The sequence below is a fragment of the Anguilla rostrata genome, chromosome 15 (genome assembly GCF_018555375.3).
Source record: "Anguilla rostrata isolate EN2019 chromosome 15, ASM1855537v3, whole genome shotgun sequence".
NCBI classification, from domain to species: domain Eukaryota; kingdom Metazoa; phylum Chordata; class Actinopteri; order Anguilliformes; family Anguillidae; genus Anguilla; species Anguilla rostrata.
In genome coordinates this window covers 13149036-13170991 of record NC_057947.1, presented here as the reverse complement: position 1 = coordinate 13170991, position 21956 = coordinate 13149036, and the positions used below count along the sequence as shown (strand labels likewise).

At 43.4% G+C, this 21956-nt stretch overlaps 2 protein-coding genes across 5 annotated transcripts; one reads left to right on the top strand and one right to left on the bottom strand.

Annotated features, from left to right (window-relative positions):
• Nucleotides 1–1506: 1506 nt before the first annotated feature.
• fgf9 (fibroblast growth factor 9) lies at nucleotides 1507–7637 on the top strand. 2 transcript variants are annotated; one of them, XM_064311276.1, is made up of 4 exons: nucleotides 1507–1937; nucleotides 2896–3027; nucleotides 4479–4582; nucleotides 5711–7637. In XM_064311276.1, exons 1-4 carry the CDS (start codon nucleotides 1769–1771, stop codon nucleotides 5891–5893), a joined length of 588 nt encoding a protein of 195 aa, XP_064167346.1. In that variant the 5' UTR covers nucleotides 1507–1768; the 3' UTR covers nucleotides 5894–7637. The 2 variants fall into 2 exon arrangements, with proteins under 2 accessions (XP_064167346.1, XP_064167347.1); XM_064311277.1 differs by lacking the exon at nucleotides 2896–3027 and having other exon boundaries at nucleotides 1509–1937.
• Nucleotides 7638–9835: 2198 nt separating this feature from the next.
• Nucleotides 9836–19536, bottom strand: LOC135240723 (homeobox protein PKNOX1-like). Of its 3 annotated transcripts, XM_064310608.1 has the most exons (12): nucleotides 19407–19536; nucleotides 17073–17175; nucleotides 16143–16273; nucleotides 15647–15818; nucleotides 14898–15068; nucleotides 13557–13701; nucleotides 13270–13367; nucleotides 12923–13051; nucleotides 12402–12478; nucleotides 12046–12209; nucleotides 11533–11768; nucleotides 9836–11496 (listed from the first exon to the last, which is right to left on the bottom strand). In XM_064310608.1, the coding sequence occupies exons 2-11, from the start codon at nucleotides 17118–17120 to the stop codon at nucleotides 11569–11571; spliced, it is 1335 nt and encodes a 444-aa protein (XP_064166678.1). In that variant the 5' UTR covers nucleotides 17121–17175; nucleotides 19407–19536; the 3' UTR covers nucleotides 9836–11496; nucleotides 11533–11568. The 3 variants fall into 3 exon arrangements, with proteins under 3 accessions (XP_064166678.1, XP_064166677.1, XP_064166679.1); XM_064310607.1 differs by having other exon boundaries at nucleotides 9836–11768; XM_064310609.1 differs by having other exon boundaries at nucleotides 9836–11768; nucleotides 13587–13701.
• Nucleotides 19537–21956: the final 2420 nt, after the last annotated feature.

Sequence of the window (21956 nt, the reverse complement as noted above, 5' to 3'; positions counted from 1 at the left end):
TCTTTTTACTCATTGACCCGGTCGGGATTTCCTGTCATGGGTGGATTAGGATTATGGCAAAACAAGTTACAACTGTTACAAGAGGAACAACACATGTAACATAGTTAACGGGATCCACGACAAAATGAGTAAAAATGGGTCAAATGTGTGTTTGCTTATCTTTATGTGAAAACTGACGCATTCAAACTCTGGCGGTATTTCATACATCTGTGCTTGGACGTCAAACCTGACATCACGTGATCGCACGCGCAGAACCAGTTTTTTTTTTTTTTTTCAAATCAAAGGTTTTAAAGCCTAATCTTTTACCTAGAGTAAGAATAAGCATATCGTGCTGAATTTTTAATTAATGTCTGTCAACCGCTTTGTTAGCTGTGCATTTTCTACACCGGTAGAGTAATCGTACCGTATGTGCTGCACATTGCTTTAAGGGCATCTGGCACCTAATTGATCGAGGAGCTAGCACGTGTATTGTTGCTGTTCCATGTTGTTATTCTTATATCACTGCAATGGTTCCGAAGCATTGCAAGAATATTAAATGAAAGGCTTGATGATGAGAACCCTATCATACCTAGCAAACCTAGCATCCCATGTGAATATTGCTGTTCCATTGCAGAGGTTACTGAACGCACGCACAACCCAAACAATAACGTCATTACGTCTATCTGTGTGATTGTTCCCCGTGCTTACCGATAAGTTTTTTTTCCAACGCAAACTGGGTTGTTGGTATTACAAGATTAGGTTATAACCATACATCCTTTTGGGAACAACATATCAGTAACCATATTAACATATATACCCTGAACAAGCAAACTTTAGAAGTAATTTATAACAACAAAACCCCTATCCCCACCCTAACATCACACAACAATTGTAATGTAATTATTTGAGCAGCTAAAGGCTATACAACTGGATGATACACATTAGCAGTTCATAAGGTGAGTATGCCATATGATTAAAGGCCCTATATAAAGGCAACCCATTATTATTATTATTATTATTATTATTATTATTATTGTACCGCCCGGTTTCCCCTGGGCCAAGAATGATGAAGACTTGAGATCCTAGTCTTTCAGAGCTGGTCCAGTGGGCAGCCCCCAAATGCCTGAACACTACAATATTTCCCACTGTGATTCTGACTCCTGGTCACCAGGTGCAAATCTAGGGAGACACAGTAAACCAACATCTCACCAGGTGTACAAGGAGATCTGATCAGAGTCTATATGGAAAGGGGAAAAAGACAGAGATTTTTCTTTTATGGTTTTTTCTCACTATTGCATGTTACGGCTTTTAATTATTTTGTATTATTGTCACGCTGTCATTTTCTTATAACTCTCCTGGTTGATTGTTTTATTATTAAAATTTGCTGCATGTTGCAAAACCTGTCATGTGTAAAAATCATTTAAAACTGAAATAGAATCGAGAGAGTGGAATAAATAAGAAAACAGCAATAACTGCAAAGTCCAGATGTGTGCCATGGCTTGGAGGCGTACTGTAGGTGAGAGAAAGATGACAATGATGATGAAAGGGGTGTTGCGGAGGAGGAAGAAGAGATATAAGTAGGATAAAGAGGGAAACGATGGCAGGCTGACCCTGCAGAACAGAGCTGTTTACACTGAGCGGAGAACACGGCGTTCGACGGCACAGGCCACAGAAGGAGCAGAGCGGAGGACAGTCCCACGCCATTCCATTCTGTTCCGCGCCAGGAGGGGTCTCTGCGTTGGTCTGAACGTTTTGGGTCAAGAGCATCATGGCAGGGTGGTGACCCCCCATGGCCACCTGCCGTCTCATGCTGCTCCTACGGCTGGTGTTTCTGGCTGCTTGGGCGAGTCACCTCTGCGCAGATGCAGGTACTGCATTCTCTGGGGACCAGGGCAGCCAGCTGCGCACAAAGTGGCAGGCTTCTATACGAGAGGCCGGGCTGAGCAACAGCAACAAAGGTAAGGGCAGCAGGATGGTATAACTGTTAGGGAACTGAGGTTTTAACTGAGGATGCAGGTTCCAAACCCAGAAAGGATTCTTTGCCTGAGTAAGCTACGTAACTCGAACTGCTTCAGTAAATATCCAGCTGTGTAACTAGATAGTATGCTGTTTAAGTCACTCTGGATGAGAGCATCTGTTCAATGTCTAAATGAAAATCTCTGGTTGGAGGAGAGGTGACCTCTTTGAGGATTATTTTCCTGCTGTATTTAAACTCGAGAATTGAAGACAATTAAATTATTACTCAAAGTTGAAGGCAAGATGTAAGATGCATTTCCCTTTCCTTTTTATGTGTTTAAAGTTAAAAAGTGGGTGAAATGCATTTAACAACAGAATCAAACCTAAAACCAATAGCAGTCTAACTATGTACAAGTCATCAATTACTTGACTCCCCCTTGTACTTTGAAGGGTAGATAATTGCTCCGTCATGGGATTAAGGAGATTCTAGAGTGAGGAGATGTGGAAGGATGGCGGTAGAGAGATAAAAAGCAGGTGCTACAGGTTTGGGGATTTTAGTGTGTGATTGCTTCACCAGCCACTTTATGGCTTGCCCCATAATGCTACTGCAGAGCTCTGTCACTAATCAGCAGTACAAGGCCAGTGGGTAGGAGAGGGTCAGGAGCTTGGGGAAGGACATACTGTGTGTCAGCAACCTCCCACACACAGAAGCAAGTGTGTGTGCATGAGGAGGGAGTACAGTACAGTACAGTGTCTTAATGTCTCTCGCTCTTAATTTCTTTTTATCTTCCCATGGAAACTTACTGGAGTTCTAATGGTGGTCTTCTTAATAATGTGCTATTTATGTCATGTGCAGACTGGTTTGTTATGAGATTGATAAGTCCTGAATTGCTGGACAGGTGAAACAGACAAGAACAGTTTTTTCACCCGCCCCCCAATCACTGTCCTTCCCCACAACAGGTGTCTCACCTCCTCGGCCAATTACAGCTGGGAGCACCAAGCAGCTGCTTTATTGCCGCATCGGGATTGGCTACCACTTACAGATCCTGCCCAATGGGACTGTAGGAGGGGTGCATGAACACACTGAATACAGTATGTTCAACTGACCTTTTATTTCACTGATAATAAGAGCACTAGTCACATCAGCACAGTGATGTCAGTAACTGAGTTTCACAATAAATAAATCAACCAATCAAACTTCAGCACTGGCATTCACCAGCCAAATTTTGCATTCAGTCGGTCTTGTCAACTTGTAAAGTAAATAATGGGAACCAGGCATGAATTCTGCACAGTGTCCTGACATTAGCAGCTTACAAGTACACCAGCCAAACAGACCCTGTGCACAATCTGAATTGCCCACACCACCTGAAAATGGAATAAACCTCATGCTCTCACCATACTTGGCAACTCTGCTTAAACACATAATGATTAAGGCTGGGTATTTTTACAGACAATATAGGAGAAGGATATAGAGAAGGATGGGAATCTTGATCCCAGCACATTCCAGAATCTGTATACATTGTTGCACGTTTCTCCAGTATTTGCCAATATTGTTAACATGTGTATGCCTATACAAACAACATGGTAGGCTACATTAAGGTTGACAGTTATCATTCAAAACTGCAAAAATCACAGAATCCGTGACTGATGACTTCCGTGACAACCCCCCAGCCTTAATTATGATAGATTAATGAAAGTTGTATGGATAGATTTACCATTAACCCAGTACATTGTTGCCATTGTCCAGCAACTGTTAGCAGTGAAACGTCACAACTGGTTAACTTGGGTATTTTGGAACTTGCCAGAGTTTACCACTGGTATTTGCCACTTTGTCACCCATTTGAATGCAGCTTTATGGAGGTAAACACAAAAATGTATGACTTCACAGGTGAATTGTAGTGTGCTTAGTTAGAGTTACAACTTCGGTTTTAAACCTCTAGACCACAGAACTGCATTTCAACTGGAACAGTTAAACCTTATTCCACAGCTTTGGATCGTTGCTCCAGTTGTTATGTAGTTCTGTGGTCTAGAGTTTTAAACCTCAGGTTTAAACTCCAGCTAAGAACACTGCAAATGACCCTACAGGTTCATGAGAACAAGCCAAAGGCACCATAAGCACAAATCAGGATCTCTAAGGAAACCAGCAAAGCTGTCATGTGATGCAGTCATGTGACAGTATCAACTGTGAACACACACACACCTTTAATCACATCGGTGCCATTTTCAGTTTACTTTCAATTTATATAATTAAGAATGGCGTTGCTGTTACTTTATTGCTTTCATAATAAACCAGAAAATTCTATTATATGAACAGATGGGAAGTTTATGATGTCGTCAATATTAACGGTGCGTGAATTCCTTCTCAGCACCCCCTCCACCTTTGTGTGTCTGTCACATTCTGACTTTCTGTGTATCAGTTAGAATATTACTGTCTCGCCATCTATGTCTGTAAATACCCCATTGTCTGTTTATATTATAATATTATAGTCTGTTACTGTATGCATGTCTGTCAGAATAATTTTATCTGTCTGTGTGTCTGTCAGGCTGGCTGAAGATGTTTGCGATGGAGCAGGGGGTTGTGGGAGTGCAGGGTCTGAAGAGTGGGCTATACCTGTGTATGAACAAAGATGGGATCTCACATGGATTGGTAAGTGTGTGCCATACAGTCCCGTGATGTGATATGCATGATCATATGATTACAAGATTATGATGCAACCAATCAGTCGGTAAATTACCACAGCCCCTTTGTAAAAATCTTTATCATTCCAGTGGAATTGTGTGAATCAAGAATGTAATGGGGAAAAAATGTGTTTTTATTGTGAATTCAGGTATTGCCCCTCTATAGTCAGAATCTACTCATTCAAATGTTGATAGAAACCATTGAACATAGAACACAGGCAGTGCATGCAACATATATCCATATATCAAAGAGCCATGTGATAGGTCCGCCCTAAAAAAATAAATATATTTAACAGGCTTTTTAAATGAATTTACTTCCAGCATAGGTGCTCTGAAACATTCTAGTGCTCAAGTCCTCATCGGTCATCACTGTCTCAAATGCCAAACTGTCAGTTTTAGAGCTCCCATAAAAAGGAACTGAGTTCAGTCATTTTCTGGTACATGAATTCAGAACCTGTGAAAGCAGAGCAGACAGGCGGGAGAGGGGAGGAGAAGAGAGGGAAAGAAGAGTGGATGAGAGGGGGGGCTGTCTCCCTCCAGAGTCCAGCTGGGGGAGAGGGTAGTCACCCATCCATCCATCTACCCATCCATCTATCCTCTAACTCGCTTATTCCTGGTCAGGATCGTGGGGTGGGGGGGCCTATCCATGCAGGCATTGGGCGAGAGGCAGTAATACACCCGGGACAGGTCACCAACCCATCACACGGCAGGGGGCAGTCAATTTAATTTTATTTCTATAGCACTTTCTACAGATACGCTGTCATAAAGATGCTATGCAGAAAAAAAAGTAAATACAAAAAATTTGGCATGACTGATTATAATCCTCCAAAATTTCAGTAAGTGAGGAAAAAAATCCACAGTGAGAAGACAAAACACTCAATGCAAAAAACTCCATTGAAAATCTCAGTGGGAACCTGAACATAGACAGCCTGCCTGGCCTGTTGTCAATAAAGTTAAATGGTGAGAAAGAGATAATGGGGGATCCATCTGAGTAGTGGCTGGGCAGATCATAGCCTAATGTATTAAACTAGAGGACAGGCTGTGAAAGTACATTCTTCTCTCTGACTGTCCCTTCGCTACCTCCTCTCCCTCCCAGAGTCGGTTCACAGCAGACTGTCTCTTCCGGGAGAGTCTGGAGGAGAATCATTACAGCACCTACTCCTCCATCTCATACCCGGGCTTCTACCTGGCTCTCTCCCCCCGAGGCGGGGCAAGGAGGGGTGGCAGTGTGAGCAAACAGCAGCCCGGTACCCACTTCCTGCCCCGGAGGGTCCAGTGAAGAACCCCCCCCCCCCACCACAACCCACAAACAATGAACAGCCCCCACTAACTTAACAGTGGATCCCAGCTCCTGCTTCCGGGGTAATATCTGTGCCTCCATTGAAAACATCCTGTCTTAACAGAGGGGTGGAGGAATCTTGTCAACTCCAGCAGAAACTCTTCTGATCTCTTCTCCCACAGAAACTGTTCTGATAACCCTGCCCAGGTCCTTAGGCCTGACATAATAAACTAATAAAGTAAAACTAGGCATCAGATTATACTGTATGTGGATGAAATTTTACATTTTTGCTGATTTGTCAGTCACTTACCGTGTCTATGGCCTCTTGTGTGCTATTTTGGGGGAGTGGGACTTCAGGGGGAGGGGGGTAAATACTCATCGAGTGATATAAGCAGCAGGCCCTAGCTGCACAGCCATATCATGTTCCCAGCATGCTTTTCATGTTCTAACAGTATTATGGCATTCCACTACACTGTAGCAGTGATGTCAGTGGCAGCAGAATCCACAGACTAACCAAATGATCAGCTTGTGCTCACAGCACCTTCTGTGCTTTCAACGTCCTGATAGGAGGTTCTGGTTGGTAACAGGATTTTCTGGTAGTACATTACAGTAAAGGATGTCCATTACCATGCGTCTTCATAAATATTTATAGGGTATACAGAAATGAATTTTTTCACCTTTAGCAGTCAGCCCTAAATGTTCAATGTTTGGAATCTGGAGCAGGATATGTTGTGGGTCTGTAGAATCTTTGGTATCACTCCTGTCCCAGCTCAGATGGGACACACACACACACACACACACACACACTACAGGTGGTGTGTAGACCAAAATTTTCAGAGAGTAAAACATTTTATTCTCCCTGATTGTGTCCCACCCCTATTCTCTCCCCTCTCTGATTTTTAAGTAGAAAATATTATAAAAATTACCATGCTAATACATATCTATCATGCACTGGCAATGTCTATCTTTATGCAAGTTCACTGAATTTGTGCACCTTTACCTCTATTTGGTAATATAAAATGTGTTTGGGACACTTCTGGGCGTGACACTCTTTTCTGTGTGGGGAGGAGTGGGTTTGGCTACAGAGCCTGTGGTTTGGGATCAGAATGTTTGTTGCTATAGCTAGCCACCCACTGTAATGGCCCAGATACAGTGCAGCAAAAAGATGGGGCCCGTTCAAGAACCTCTAGCTATGCAGGTTTCGCAGACATCCGGTTTTTTAATTATTTGTACATGTCCAGTTCATGGTCCTGACCGGACAATGTAACCTAATGTTCGGTCCGAGTAATTGAGGAGGAATTTACCTGTAGTTTCTAATGAATGTGCATGTCTGTGATTCGGTCAGGTACTCTGGGTGAGTCAGCAGGGGCAGGGTTGAAGATGGAGGAGGACACTTCTTTTATTGTAAAACACAATGAAAAATCCTGCATAGTATGGCTTTAACACAAAGTGTAAATGTAACAATGTATCAACATTAGGAAATGTCATAAATGTGTATTACTCAAAGGTCTTATCTATCAACTCTCCTTGAGGAGTCCTGCACTGGTTGGATTTAGATGTCTTCAAGAAATGTGAACTATTTAACATTATTTTAACATTCTTATGCACATCTACTATATATATATATATGTACTAGATTTATAGTGAGGTCATCTACTTCTGTAAGAATGGTGTACGCTGGTTGTTAGCCTGTGAGATGATTCATTTATGAATTCATTTGCAATTAATGTCAAAGTGTTTAAGGGTGAATAAAGTCTTTTGACGTCTGCAACTAGCCAAGCTCTAATAATGAACAAGAATTACCAGTCACATTAACAAATGACAGTAATCTGATCCTGCCACCTACTGCCTGAACAGAACCATTACAGCGCAGCTCTCTCAACAGGGTTGGAGGATCCAGTAATGTTTGACATTTTTACTTACTCACATATCTGGACACGCATACACACACACACACACACACACACACGGAAACACACTGTAGATGGTAGACTAGATGTTGAAGAGAAAGGAAACATTAGTAATACATGTTGTCTGTAGGCAGCGGCACGCACAGCAGTTCTTACACACACCCTTCAACCTTTCACACCGGCCTTGAGAAGAGTAGAATACGCAGAGTACTCACTCAGTATCGGGTCAGTGATAGTGTTCTCTGAATGCTAAACTGGCTGACACTGGACAAGTGAATCCCTCATGGGCATTGTCAGTTTTCACAGCGAGTTCTAACCTGTAGCCCTGAGCCTGAGATGAAGCTTGCTCATACTGCCTTAGGAATTAACACTGCGGTTATTGAGGCATCAGGGATTAAAGCAATTTAACGAGGACTCAGGAATCAACACTGCAGTAACGAGGCCTCGAGGATTAACACTACAGTTACAGAGGCCTCTGGAATTAACACTGCAATTAACCTCTGGGATTAACACTACAGTAACAAGGCCTCTGGGATTAACACTGCAGTTAACCTCTGGGATTAACACTACAGTAACGAGGCCTCTGGGATTAACACTGCAATTAACCTCTGGGATTAACACTACAGTAACGAGGCCTCTGGGATTAACACTGCAGTTAACCTCTGGGATTAATACTGCAATTAACCTCTGGGATTAACACTGCAGTTAACGAGGCCTCTGGGATTAACGCTGCAATTAACCTCTGGGATTAACACACGTAACAGGCCTGATAACTGCAGTACCTCTGGGATTAACACTGCAATTAACCTCTGGGATTAACACTACAGTAACGAGGCCTGGTAACACGAGTAACCTCTGGGATTAATACTGCAATTAACCTCTAGGATTAACACTGCAGTAACAAGGCCTCTGGGATTAACACTGCAGTTAACGAGGCCTCTGGGATTAACACTGCAGTTAACCTCTGGAATTAACACTGCAATAAACCTCTGGGATTAACACTACAGTAACGAGGCGTCTGGGATTAACACTGCAGTTAACCTCTGGGATTAATACTGCAATTAATCTCTGGGATTAACACTGCAGTTAACAAGGTCTCTGGGATTAACACTACAGTGATGAGGCCTCTGGGATTAACGCTGCAATTAACCTCTGGGATTAACGCCGCAATTAACCTCTGGGATTAACACTGCAGTTAACCTCTGGGATTAACACTGCAATTAACCTCTGGGATTAACACTGCAGTAACGAGGCCTCTGGGATTAACACTGCAATTAACCTCTGGGATTAACACTGCAGTTAACAAGGCCTCCGAGATTAACACTGCAATTAACAAGGCCTCTGGGATTAATGCTGCAATTAACCTCTGGGATTAACACTACAGTAACGAGGCCTCTGGGATTAACACTGCAGTTAACCTCTGGGATTAACGCTGCAATTAACCTCTGGGATTAACACTGCAGTAATGAGGCCTCTGGGATTAACACTGCAGTTAACCTCTGGGATTAATACTGCAATTAACCTCTGGGATTAACGCTGCAGTAACGAGGCCTCTGGGATTAACACTGCAGTTAACGAGGGTTCGGGGATTAACACTGCACTTGAGGTTCACCATGTACCTGGTTAGAGGTCATTAAAATTGCTGCTGACACTCATAATCATCCAACGTACAGCTAAAACTGATATGGTAGCTGCCTAAATCATTTACATTTATGTAGCTAGCGGTTCAATAAAGAGAATGTCTCATCACCCTCTGAAGAGAGGCAAGAGACTGGCCAAGCCCCCCAGGCCATCGTGCTGAATCAACAGCACCATAAAACCAACAGAGAAAGTTATCATGCACAGCCCATTCCCACCGTCATTACTACCCGAAGTGCAACCATTTGTTTGGCTTTAAAATTGCGCACCAAGGTGATTCAGTGAAATGACCGCCGAGCTAACGGAGCCATTACAGTTACGAGCTCAAAAAAAAAGAGAAAATAAAGCGCTGCCCTGGTCTACACTCAGAAACAAAAGAAGCACTGAAAGCGTATGAGGGTTAGGCTTTTATTCCAAAATAGGAAGTTCAAAGGCAAACAAAAAGCAAGTGATGGGTGAGAGAGAAAAGAAAGAGGAAAAAGAAAGAGAAGAGGCAGAAGTAGAGAGGTAAGGACGCTGTGAAAAAGCCGTGCGGATCCCCGCCCGTAGCACCCAGCCGCTCCGCACTCCTCTCCAGAACAGGAGAACAAACAGCAGCCCAGACAGAAAAAAAGCACACTTCATCAAGTCAAAGGAAAAAAACAAAAAACTATGGCCTTCATTCGAGTAGTTCTTTAGGACAGTTAATAACATGGAACGTTTTTTAATTTATCTATACAGCACATAAAACTGAGGTTTAAAGTGACCAGCTGCACTATGGTTTGGCTAGATCATGAAGCTCTAAAAATCACAAGAGACAGTCCAGTTTGTGATTTTTATGAAACATCGGTTTAAAAAAATGTGGCACAACCTCATTTCATTCTAGTTTTTAAACAAATGAATTTAATAATACCTATGTATATAAATAAAGAATACCACGTGCAAAATATACCAGTACTCTGTTATGTGACCTTCTTTTTCCTACTAGATGCTCTGTTCACACAACACAATTTTGGCTTCTATTTTTTACTGTGTAAATTACAGAAACATGGGAAGGTAGAGCACACAGGGATTATCAGTACAAGTGTGCTACTGTTCACACTCCTACAATTAAACCACACCCTGCAGTCCTCTCCCAACTGCATCCAGGAAAGGTTTTAACTTCATGGAGCCCACAACTGTTTCCATGACAATGACCAGGAAGCAAGAACCAACGCATTGCTAAGATACAGAAGGTAGCTAAGGACTGCCATTTCATTTCCATCACAATGTTCATTTTCAAACATCCTAATATCTAATCTGGTTACAATTCAAGATTCCTGTGCTTGCCTAAAGTTTTACTTACAAAACAAAATAAAAGTTATAAGGCTTTTTTTGTTGCTTGCTCGTGCTAAAACCGATTTCTGGGCTAATATGTTTTTTAGTCTTCCTTTTCTTTATCCCCATTTTTAGAAAAAGCCACCAAACCCTGAAAAGGGCAGCTCTTTAATAATGAATCTATACATAAATATTCCTTACAAAAACATCACAAAACAAACAGAAACAAAAAAAAAGGGACAATTTTTTTTATGTTCATATATAAAAATAACTTTCTTTTTTTGTGTTTGTCTCCTGGGCTGGGAAGTTTTAAGCCCTGAAGTCCATCATTCACGTGAGCACAGCTAGTCGAACACAGGCATGCTAACTGTAGAACATCAGTACAGGTATTGGCATCCCAAAGGGGGGGGGGGGGAGGGAGGGTTGTCCAACGATTATTTACGCACCTTAAAAACTTATTTAAGGGTTTTTTTTAACACCTTGATTTTGTTTTTTTTTCATCTTTTGTATCTTAACATATAATACAAAAAGTGCACTCTTCTACAACTACATATAAAACAGTTTCTGAAATGAAACTCCTGACACACAAAGCGCTCGGTGTGTGTGTGTGTGTGCGCGTGCATGCTTGCGTGTGTGTGCACCAATAACATGTTTCTCCTGTTTGTCCTACCTTTGTGCTCTCGGCATTGTGTATGACTGCGTGTGCTGTGTGTCTGTAGAATGGTTTGTGTGTGTGTGTGCGTGCGTGTGTATGAGTGCCTGTGCGTGTATGTGTGTGTGTGTGTGTGCTTGTACATGTGTGTGTGTGTGTGAGTAACTGAGTATACAGTCCTACTGCAGTGAGTCGCTGGTGTCCAGGCCCAGCCCGGTCATGTTTGTGTTGGACAGCTCCGCCTCGTCATCATCAATGCTGTCACCTGATTCGTCCTCACTCTGCCCCCCCATCATCACCTGCTGCACTGCCAGTGTCGCTCCATCCGACGTCAGTGTCTGCAGCCCGTCAACGCTCACATCCACCGTTACCATGGTACCTGCAGGAACACGTACGTTACACTACCATTCACCGGCAAAATTCACTGTATTGGACTAACATTCCCAGACAAAACAGACTGCGTTCAACTACCACTCCCAGTCAAAATGCACTGTGCTAAACTACTCTTTACTGTTAAAACACACTGCATTAAACTCATTGCCAAATTGCACTGTGTTAAACATTTGTTGCACAACCCCTGAGTTACTACACTGCTTTCACACAGGAGCCCAGTCCCTTAACGACTGCCCCACACTGCCACCGGGGCAGGAGCATACCGTCGGCCATGGCAACCTGCTGCTGGGATACGCCCGACGCGAGGGAGTCCGGCCAGAAGCGCTGCAGCGGCCGGTTCTGGGGGGTCTTCTTCTTGGTTTTGGGTGTCTCCGAGGAGCTGGCGTCCAGCATGGGCTGCAGGATCCGCCTCCGAGCATTAATGAACCTGAGAGAGAGAGAGCCACACAACTGAGAGACAGAAAGGCAAATGTGTGCCTGTATGTGTGTTTGTGCATAAGTCTGTATGTGTGTAAATATGTACGTATCTGTATGTAAATATGTGTGTGTGTGTGCACACGTTTTAGGCGTGTGCATGCATCTGCGCCTGTGTGTGTGCACATCACAGGGACAGACTTACCAGTTGTTGACCTGCAGCAGAGTCAGGTTGGTCTGGGTAGCGATTTGTTTCTTTTCATCTTCAGTGGGGTACGGGTGCTGCAGGAACAGAAGGTGAGCAGTGAGCCCCTATAACACCCTCACCTGTGTGTAAGTCCCTATAACACCCTCACATGTCAGTGAGTGAGTCCTTATCACACCCTTTCACCAGTCAGTGTGTAAGCCCTTATAACACTCACCTGTCAGTGTGTAAGTTCCAATAACACCCTTTCACCTGTCAGTGTGTAAGTCCCTATAACATCCTTTCACCTGTCAGTGTGTGAGTCCCTATAACACCCTTTCACCTGTCAGTGTGTGAGTCCTTATAACACCCTTTCACCTGTCAGTGTGTAAGTTCCAATAACACCCTTTCACCTGTCAGTGTGTAAGTCCCTAAAACACCCTTTCACCTGTCAGTGTGTAAGTCCCTATAACACTCTTTCACCTGTCAATGTGTGAGTCCTTATAACACCCTTTCACCTGTCAGTGTATGAGCCCCCTCACCCCAATGTGCTGGAAGAGCCAGGAGCGCATGACGTTGGTGGCCTGTTTGGGCAGGACTCCCCGCTTGTTCTTGGACGAGCTGTCATCATGGTTAAAGAAGCTCAGATCCTGATTCAGCTGCAGCTGAAGCTGTGGAGGAACACAGTGGTCCATCAAACGGTGCACAATTGTATGCATGAGTGTGTGTGCGCGCATGCGCAGTCGTATGCGTGTGGGCCTGTATGAGTTTGCTTGTGTGCATGTCTGTTTGGCCATGGGTGCATATCATATGTGCCTGTGTGCATACGTGTGACTGTGTGTGTGTGTGAGTGAGTGTGTGTTTGTGTGTGCTCTTCCAGATGACTCACCTGTGTGTTCTGGATGCGTATTGTCCCAGGCGAGATGGCCTGTGTCACTACCTGTCCTTGTGGTGTCACAACTGTGACAGGCTGGTACACTGTACCACCTGTACCACACACACACGCACACACGCACACACACACACAGGATTAAAAGCCTATACATTTAAAACCTCAGAAGGTTTGCGTTTGGCACACAAATAGAAGGAACCATCAATGGAAGAGCAGGCTGTGCATTGAGTGTGAGGTCAGTCATGCACACAGTATTGCAGTGCAGAAGGGGGCGGAGACGGTACCTGCGTGAGTCGTATGCCATGGAGACATACCTGCCACCACCTGTGTGGGGTTGACGGTTGTCACGGTGACGTTGCCTTGCTGGAGGGCTGATGCAGGAACCATGATGCCCTGGGGGCTCAGAGTCCCTGTAAAGGAGCTGGAAGTCTGGGAGGACAAGTGAGTAGCACATGAGTACCTGTATACAGGTGAGCAGCACATTACTTTCTGTACACAGGTGAGTGACACATGAGCATTTCTACACAAGCAATGAGCCAAGTACCTGTCAAACACCTGTGAGTACAGCCAAGAATGTGTTTCTATTCAGATGAACAGGCAATGTGTACCTGTGTCTGAACTGAACAGGTGAGAAAGATTTGTGCACCTGTTTTTGCATACCAGTCTGTGTCCATGCAGACGAGTAGGTGTTGAATGCATACCTGTGTCTGTGTAGGTGAGTAGGTGTTGGATGCATACCTGTGTTTGTGTAGGTGAGTAGGTGTTGGATGCATACCTGTGTCTGTGTAGGTGAGTAGGTGTTGGATGCATACCTGTGTCTGTGTAGGTGAGTAGGTGTTGGATGCATACCTGTGTTTGTGTAGGTGAGTAGGTGTTGGATGCATACCTGTGTCTGTGTAGGTGAGTAGTGTTGGATGCATACCTGTGTTTGTGTAGGTGAGTAGGTGTTGGATGCATACCTGTGTTTGTGTAGGTGAGTAGTGTGTTGGATGCATACCTGTGTCTGTGTAGGTGAGTAGGTGTTGGATGCATACCTGTGTTTGTGTAGGTGAGTAGGTGTTGAATGCATACCTGTGTCTGTGTAGGTGAGTAGGTGTTGGATGCATACCTGTGTTGTGTAGGTGAGTAGGTGTTGGATGCATACCTGTGTCTGTGTAGGTGAGTAGGTGTTGGATGCATACCTGTGTCTGTGTAGGTGAGTAGGTGTTGGATGCATACCTGTGTTTGTGTAGGTGAGTAGGTGTTGGATGCATACCTGTGTCTGTGTAGGTGAGTAGGTGTTGGATGCATACCTGTGTTTGTGTAGGTGAGTAGGTGTTGGATGCATACCTGTGTCTGTGTAGGTGAGTAGGTGTTGGATGCATACCTGTGTTTGTGTAGGTGAGTAGGTGTTGGATGCATACCTGTGTCTGTGTAGGTGAGTAGGTGTTGGATGCATACCTGTGTTTGTGTAGGTGAGTAGGTGTTGGATGCATACCTGTGTTTGTGTAGGTGAGTAGGTGTTGGATGCATACCTGTGTCTGTGTAGGTGAGTAGGTGTTGGATGCATACCTGTGTTTGTGTAGGTGAGTAGGTGTTGGATGCATACCTGTGTTTGTGTAGGTGAGTAGGTGTTGGATGCATACCTGTGTCTGTGTAGGTGAGTAGGGACTGCCAGGTTCTCCACTAAGCAGGGTCTCACTGTTCATCTTGGTCTTCAGACAGGCGATGTAGCGGCTGCAGAAATCTTTGCACAGGTCGCTCACCTTCTCCAGCTCCAGCAGGTGGATCCGAAGCACCTGGATGGCCTTCACCATCTGGAACCAGAGGGAGCGGAACAGGAGAGGAGGAAAGGAAGACGATGATCTTATGTGAGGCAGCTTAGTGAGGTCAGCAGTGGTAAGAGAGTGATGGAAGTAATCCTCCAGTGTAATTGGCTCAATAATTCCCTCCTCCTCCAGCGCAGCTGAAGTGTGGTGAGTTCTGGTGCAAAATGGCAGCATTTGTGATGGCTGAAACTAGTTTCTCCCCACCATCATGCAGCAGTAAAAGACTGTGAAAGGCGCTATATAAACGCAACCCATCATTATCATCGCCATCAACGGTAATCTCAGTCACAGTGCAAACGACAGCAGTGGCAGTTGTAATGGTAAAGCAGTAAAAGTGGACGCAGCAGTGGCAGTTGTAATGGTAAAGCAGTAAAAGTGGACGCAGCAGTGGCAGTTGTAATGGTAAAGCAGTAAAAGTGGACGCAGCAGTGGCAGTTGCAATGGTAAAGCAGTAAAAGTGGACGCAGCAGTGGCAGTTGTAATGGTAAAGCAGTAAAAGTGGACGCAGCAGTGGTGGTTACTGCTGTGGAGCAGCAGGGTGAATGAGGCTGAAACAGACAGCTCACCAGGCTGTCCACGTCGGGGTCATCGCTGAAGAAGGCCTTGCCTTCTTTCTCCTGGCTACGCACAAAGTTCTCAATATCGACGTCGAAGCTGGCGGAGGTGACACAGTCTGAGCCCTGCGTGGACTGCTCGCACTTCTCAAAGAGCAGCGCCAGGAGAGGGAACAGGGGGTGCCTGGGGACAACAGACACGCGCATACAAGCACAGACACAAGCACGTGCGTGCACACACACACACACACACACACATACGCAGGTAATTATTACTCCACGGGACTGCAAATTTGTAAATGATTATATATTAATCAGACTTAACTTCACTCCATTGGGAACGGGGGGGGGGGGGGTTGAGTGGGAGGGAAGAGAAAGATCGGAGGGAGAGAGTGAGGAAGGGGAGAGAGGTACAGACAGGTAGAAACAGGGAGAGAGGGGAGGATAGACGGAGAGGACAAGAGCAGGAGGGTAAAAGAGAGGTAGGCAGAGAGAGGGAGGGGAGCACCTGTATATGGACTCTTTGTCTGCATCCATGGGCGTCTGTGTCTCGGTGGGAGGGGGGCTGGGGGCCACCGCCACACTGCCCTCAGGGAAGCCCTGGTCTGGGTCTGTGTCCGACTGTGCAGCTACTGCCATCTGCACGAGCAAGGGAGGAGTGAGTGAGAGGGGGAACGAGACAGGGAGGCAGCAAGAGAAAGAGCGGGACAGGGAGTAAGGGTGGGAAGGAAAAAAATGAAACCTCCTCCCTGTCTGTGTGATGCACAGAACCGGGCCAGAACAGCTATTATCTGCCCTGGCCTGCAGGAGAAACACCACCCCCTTCACTTTCCGCCCGCACAGAGGAGGATGAATCCATCAAAGAACAGCGGAAGGAGGCGGGCCTCAGTTTTGACTCTTTGCTCGATTGTGGGTACAGCCAATGGGCACTGAAGGTTCTACTGCACAGCATGCAAACTGCAACTCCCTGCATGTTACACTACGAGTACAGCTACAGGGATAATGAAATAGGGATCGGACAGAGGTGTTGTCATATAGAGAACAGAGAGGGGCTAAACCCCAGGACAGGATTACTGTTTAACATGGACTCCAGGATCGGTGGAGCTCCTCTCTGGTTTCTAGAGGTGGGACATCTATCCAATCCCTATTTTATTATTTCTGCACAGCTAAAGGTAGTGATCAGTGTTCCAGCACTGAAGGATTCTGATGGCTCCATAATGCTGTGGGACATTACCCATTTCACCCTAACTTTTTATTGAAATTTTTAACTAAAGTGTTGCAGACCTTAGCTGATATTTTATTTGGTCGTGCAATGTCATGGCTTTGGCTTCTTGGGCAAACAGATGATGTCATTTTGGCAGATGATGTCATTTTGATTCCTGAAGTCTGCCAGAAAACACTGGCCAGCAGCCTCAGACGGAGTTTCCACACCACCCACCTGGTTCCCCTCCTGATACTCATCTACGGACACCGACGGAGCTGCCATTGTGGTTACTGCTGTGAGTGCTGACACATTATAGGCACGTGTAACAACAGCGGACCTGTGAAGAAACATACGCGCATTCACACACGGCCTGCTGATCCAAATCCAAACATCAACTTGCAATGCACAATCTCAGATTTCAAACATTCTGAGTACATGCCATGAGATACTTGTGCTTAATTTGGTACAGAACAGTCACAGAATAGTCACAGCAATAAGGGATGTATGTATGTGGGTTGGGGTCAATCAATAGAGTGAATTCCAATCAATACTGACCTAAAATGGAATAGATCCTCTGGATAGAGTAAAGCCCCCCCCCCCCCCTCTCTCTCTCTCTCTCACACACACACACAAGGCTGTATAAAAATTGATGTTAAAACCATAACATTTCCTAAATACGTTTTTAGTTTTATACCATTTGACATAAACTGACAACATCTGTTATGCCATCTTGTGACAACTGTTATGGCATGTGTATGACAGTGTTATGTCAGCCTTAGACTATGTTGAATGGCAACAAGCAAAGTGTTACCAGAATATTTCATGGAGGCAGAAAGTGAGTGAAGTGTGAAAGACTAAAATGTGGATTACAATCTGAATTGTCATTAGATGTAACCAAAGCTACAGATTCATCATACGAACCAGACAAGCGTTCAAATTATCCCAGGCCAATTGATTATATAACATATTTAACAACACACACTCGTACAACTGGCTTACTCAGTCTGTATGGCGGTTGGTTTTCAGTTACAAATAAAAGACAATGTTGCCTTGATCCAAAACACATTTTAATATTTATTGCATTCGTTTGGAAAATGAAGTCAGAACAGGCAGTATTGCGTTAACTAGTAACATTAAATTTGCAAGAAATAAACAGTAAAGACAATCATTAAGCTAACGTTGGCTGCAGTATGCAAGTTAGTTAAGTAATAAATGAAATTACATAATGTTAAGGGGCCACATACAGACGGGAAGCCACATAGATCAGTTGGAGATCGCGTTTAATTTAGCAAACAAATTGAAGTTCGAGTTTGCATGAGAACAGATGGATAACGTTAGTGAGCTGTCTAAATTACAGAACGTAAACTATATTGCCATGTAAGCTAATAGTTACGTTACGAAAGATAACGTTGGTCTTGTTTGCACATTCAAACACACTACTGCTTGGTCATGTCGTGGCTAAGTTAGTCTAGGTCTATAAGAAAAAAGCATGGCACTTACAATAGTTATGGCGAGCTAGATTATTTTATTTATTTAAAATTCAATTATACAAGCTGTTTAAAATGTATTAGTCGGCCCAACAGAAATTGAACTAACCTTATAAATTAGCTAGTCTATTCTAAGTAGACTAAGCTAGATAACCATGCTGCTTAACGATACCTCTCCAGCTCACTGGATTTAACCGTCAGAGGAAATAATTTATATCAAACCTAACGTCGTCGGCTCGATAGAAAGCAAATTAGTCTAACTAACGTTAGATGGGGAAGTTAGCAGCAGCAATGTTACATATGCAGAGAATCAATTTAGCTAGCTAACGTGTTGTATTATTAGCTAGCTACGTCATTTTACTTGTAACGTTAAACTAACGTTTGCTAACAGCACACAGGCAAGCAGACTGCTTGCTCGTCGCCATGTTTTTTTCTCTTAAAAGATAGTGATAGAAACAAAACCAACGGTGACGCTAGCGTTAACACGCAAGCTACGTGCACCTTATCATGAATTATATTATTGTCGAACTCGCTAGCTAGCCATTTGACTTTAGCTAGTTAGCTAGCGTTTACCCGTTTCTAGCAGTGGGTTGGTTAGCAGTAAGCTACCTACTTCACTTAAATCGCTAACTCCACTCAACTAATGTCATGCGCCAGTATGCTAACCTCTCAGCAGCTAGCTAGCTAGCGTTAGAATCGCCGTTTATTTTTCACCCTGTCCCTTTAATTGTAATAGAAAAAACCTGCCCACTTGAATCTATCAATCAAGCTTGGGACAGGTGCCCATCCCTCCCCTAGTGCCATTCGCGCTTCAGCTGTAGACACGGTTGAAAAAAGAGAAACTGGGCCTTGCTTCCACTTCTAGTCCTTGGTTTTCCAGAAATTTCCTCTCCCCCAAACGAGCCGACATATTTTTTCCTCATTGATAGCAACGTTTCGGACCTCCGCTAAGCGTACTGCCTCGATATTACCTACACTACTGCCCCAACCTACTCCCTCGCTTGGCTCACAGCATTTTTGTACTGCTCAGATTGTTTGATTGATAGGGAACGGAAAAAGAAGATTTTGAGTGACAGCTTACCTGAGTGCCAATCTTCGTCACACTGACAAGCGGCTGCAGCAATCGGGACCCGCAGTTGTCGCGTTGCGTCATCGCGTAAGAACACGCAGTGTGACAGACTCTTGAATATTCATAAGTGGGAGGTGACATGACGTCTAGAATTCCTAGTTCTGACGCCCCCTGAGACTGGAGATTGTGGCGAAGCGCATCTTGCTTGAGGGTGGAGCTTGAACTCTTGCAGCTGGCCCCACACCACCTGCTATTTCCCGAGCTGTTTTTGTAATGCCTCTGTTCTTTTTTTGAAATGCAATATATGCTCAAGCTACATCTGTTTCACGAGGCTCCAGCTGGACACAGTGATTTAACTGTAGTAAAGTCAAACACTGCCTATTACAGAGATCAGGGGAGAATGGTGCATTCTGACTGATCTACTCATCTATCTGACCCATGGTATTAGTTGGCTTATGACATACAGCTAATAATGTCTAGGCTGTAGGGCTCAGCCTGCACTCATGGTGAGTGCTTTTAAAGACTGAGTCACTGGACTGCCCACCTTCAGTTATTATTATTATTATTATTATTATTATTATTATTATTATTAATAATGTCAATTTCAAAAAGATTAATGGACAATTTGTTTTACTGAGCGTTTTATGCTACTCAGAAAATACAAATGGGCAATATAAGAGATACATTTGAGTTAATTAGCTATGCCCAAGGGAGGAGCAATTTCCCATTTGAGTTTCTCAGTTTTTGTTTGCTTTCCCCTCCTAATTTTCAAAATGAGGAGGTAATCTTCAACAGTCACCTCCAAGAGCATTTCGGATTATTTTCTCAGCACAGTTATGATGGACCTTAGCTATTCATATAAATGTACTAAAAGGCATTACACCACAAAGGAATGTGACTAAATAGCAGTAAATTAGTATTGACAATATATCTTAATTCCATTACTAAGCAGGATCGTATCTGGTGTTGGGTGTAGCCATCAGGTTTATCCCTACATTTTAGAAATAATACTAAACACATGCACACCATTGTAGTGAAGTTATTTCACTTTACAACTGTTTGTATTCATCCCATAGGCTCATAGTCATTCTTACCACTTACGTACAGTGTGCGAATGTGTACTATTTCCAGTGTAACAGCCTCGAGAGGCAAAGGGAACTTATTGTTCAACAGCTCATACAGTACTTGCTCAAAGTTTGGAAACATTGTTCTTAAAGAAGTAGTACTCTTAAAATTTTATCTGTACCCTTTATTCTGTTGTTTCCTGGAGCCATTTTCATTTGTAAAAATGTATTCAAAGCACTTATCTTCTTGACCACAAGTGCTAATGACATTATGTGACTATCAATAATCTGAAATAAAGTATACAGGCCAAAAAGTATCCTTTGCATGAATGCAAATTTTTGTAGAAAAATACATGTTCAAGCTGATTATAAAATTTCCAACAGTAAGATACATTAGACTGATCAGTTATGTAGGTATGAACTAATACATGCATTACATTACAGGCATTTAGCAGACGCTCTTATCCAGAGCGACTTACACAACTTTTTACATAGCATTTTACATTGTATCCATTTATACAGCTGGATATATACTGAAGCAATTCCGGTTAAGTACCTTGCTCAAGGGTACAACGGCAGTGTCCTTACCCGGGAATCGAACCTGCGACCTTTCGGTTACAAGCCCAATTCCTTACCCACTGTTCTACACTCCGTCCAGGAAGGTATAATGATTATTGTTTAACTCAAATGAAAATTAATGTTATTTTTTGTTTTATGTTGATATTACATCTATTATATATTGCATCTATACCAACTAGAGAAAGTGTTGCAAAATATTACATTAATCATTAAACACTGCTTATAAATGCTTCTAAATTTTGAAAGTTATCTTTCCATAATTTGTGCCAATACTGTAGACAATAGAGCAATAGCATACACATTTACAGAATTAAATTTAGAAAACATATACATTTAGTATAATATTACTCATAATAATCTAATAATTATTTTCCCTTAAACTGTAATAGATAACCAAAACAGTCAGCAAGACACGTACTAAAAAAATAAATAAAAATTACTGGCTCCATTGAAAGAAGTAGTCATACTGGTGGGCTAATGTACATTTCTCCTTGGTAAACCAGATTTTGTAGTGGAATTGCAGCAGAACAAAAACCTAAATTTAAAATTAGAAATTATATGAAAGGAAAACAAGTACTTAATTTGTGTGCTGGAGGTTCTGGTCTACTTTATACCATGTAGTGTAGCAGAGCTGGTATCAGAGATGAGTGAAAACCCACCACTTCAGACTGTATCGTGCTGGACCCCACTCCTATCCTTAACCCTCAAACTGCCCAACATAGATCACTTGCTCCCTCCCTGAAAGAAAACTATACTCAAATCTCAAATCATTTAGAATCTTACTAGCACTCTAGTTACTACTAGCAGCAAATTTTCATGAAAGTTTTCACTTGGAATTATAATATGTTGTTGTCCGCCCATTTTAGCTGAAGGCGATTAAGTGGCTCTGGATAAGAGTGCATGTTAAGTAACTGAAATG

Coding starts and splice junctions, on each gene's coding strand:
- LOC135240723 (XM_064310607.1), bottom strand. CDS start 17,120: ATGGCAGCTCCGTCGGTGTCCGTAGATGAGTATCAGGAGGGGAACCAG. Junction 15,069..15,646: donor ACCCCGACGTGGACAGCCTG/GTGAGCTGTCTG, acceptor CTCTGGTTCCAG/ATGGTGAAGGCCATCCAGGT. Junction 11,769..12,045: donor GCAGGTTGCCATGGCCGACG/GTATGCTCCTGC, acceptor GTGTTCCTGCAG/GTACCATGGTAACGGTGGAT.
- fgf9 (XM_064311276.1), top strand. CDS start 1,769: ATGGCCACCTGCCGTCTCATGCTGCTCCTACGGCTGGTGTTTCTGGCT. Junction 1,938..2,895: donor GCTGAGCAACAGCAACAAAG/GTAAGGGCAGCA, acceptor TCCCCACAACAG/GTGTCTCACCTCCTCGGCCA. Junction 4,583..5,710: donor ATGGGATCTCACATGGATTG/GTAAGTGTGTGC, acceptor TCTCCCTCCCAG/AGTCGGTTCACAGCAGACTG.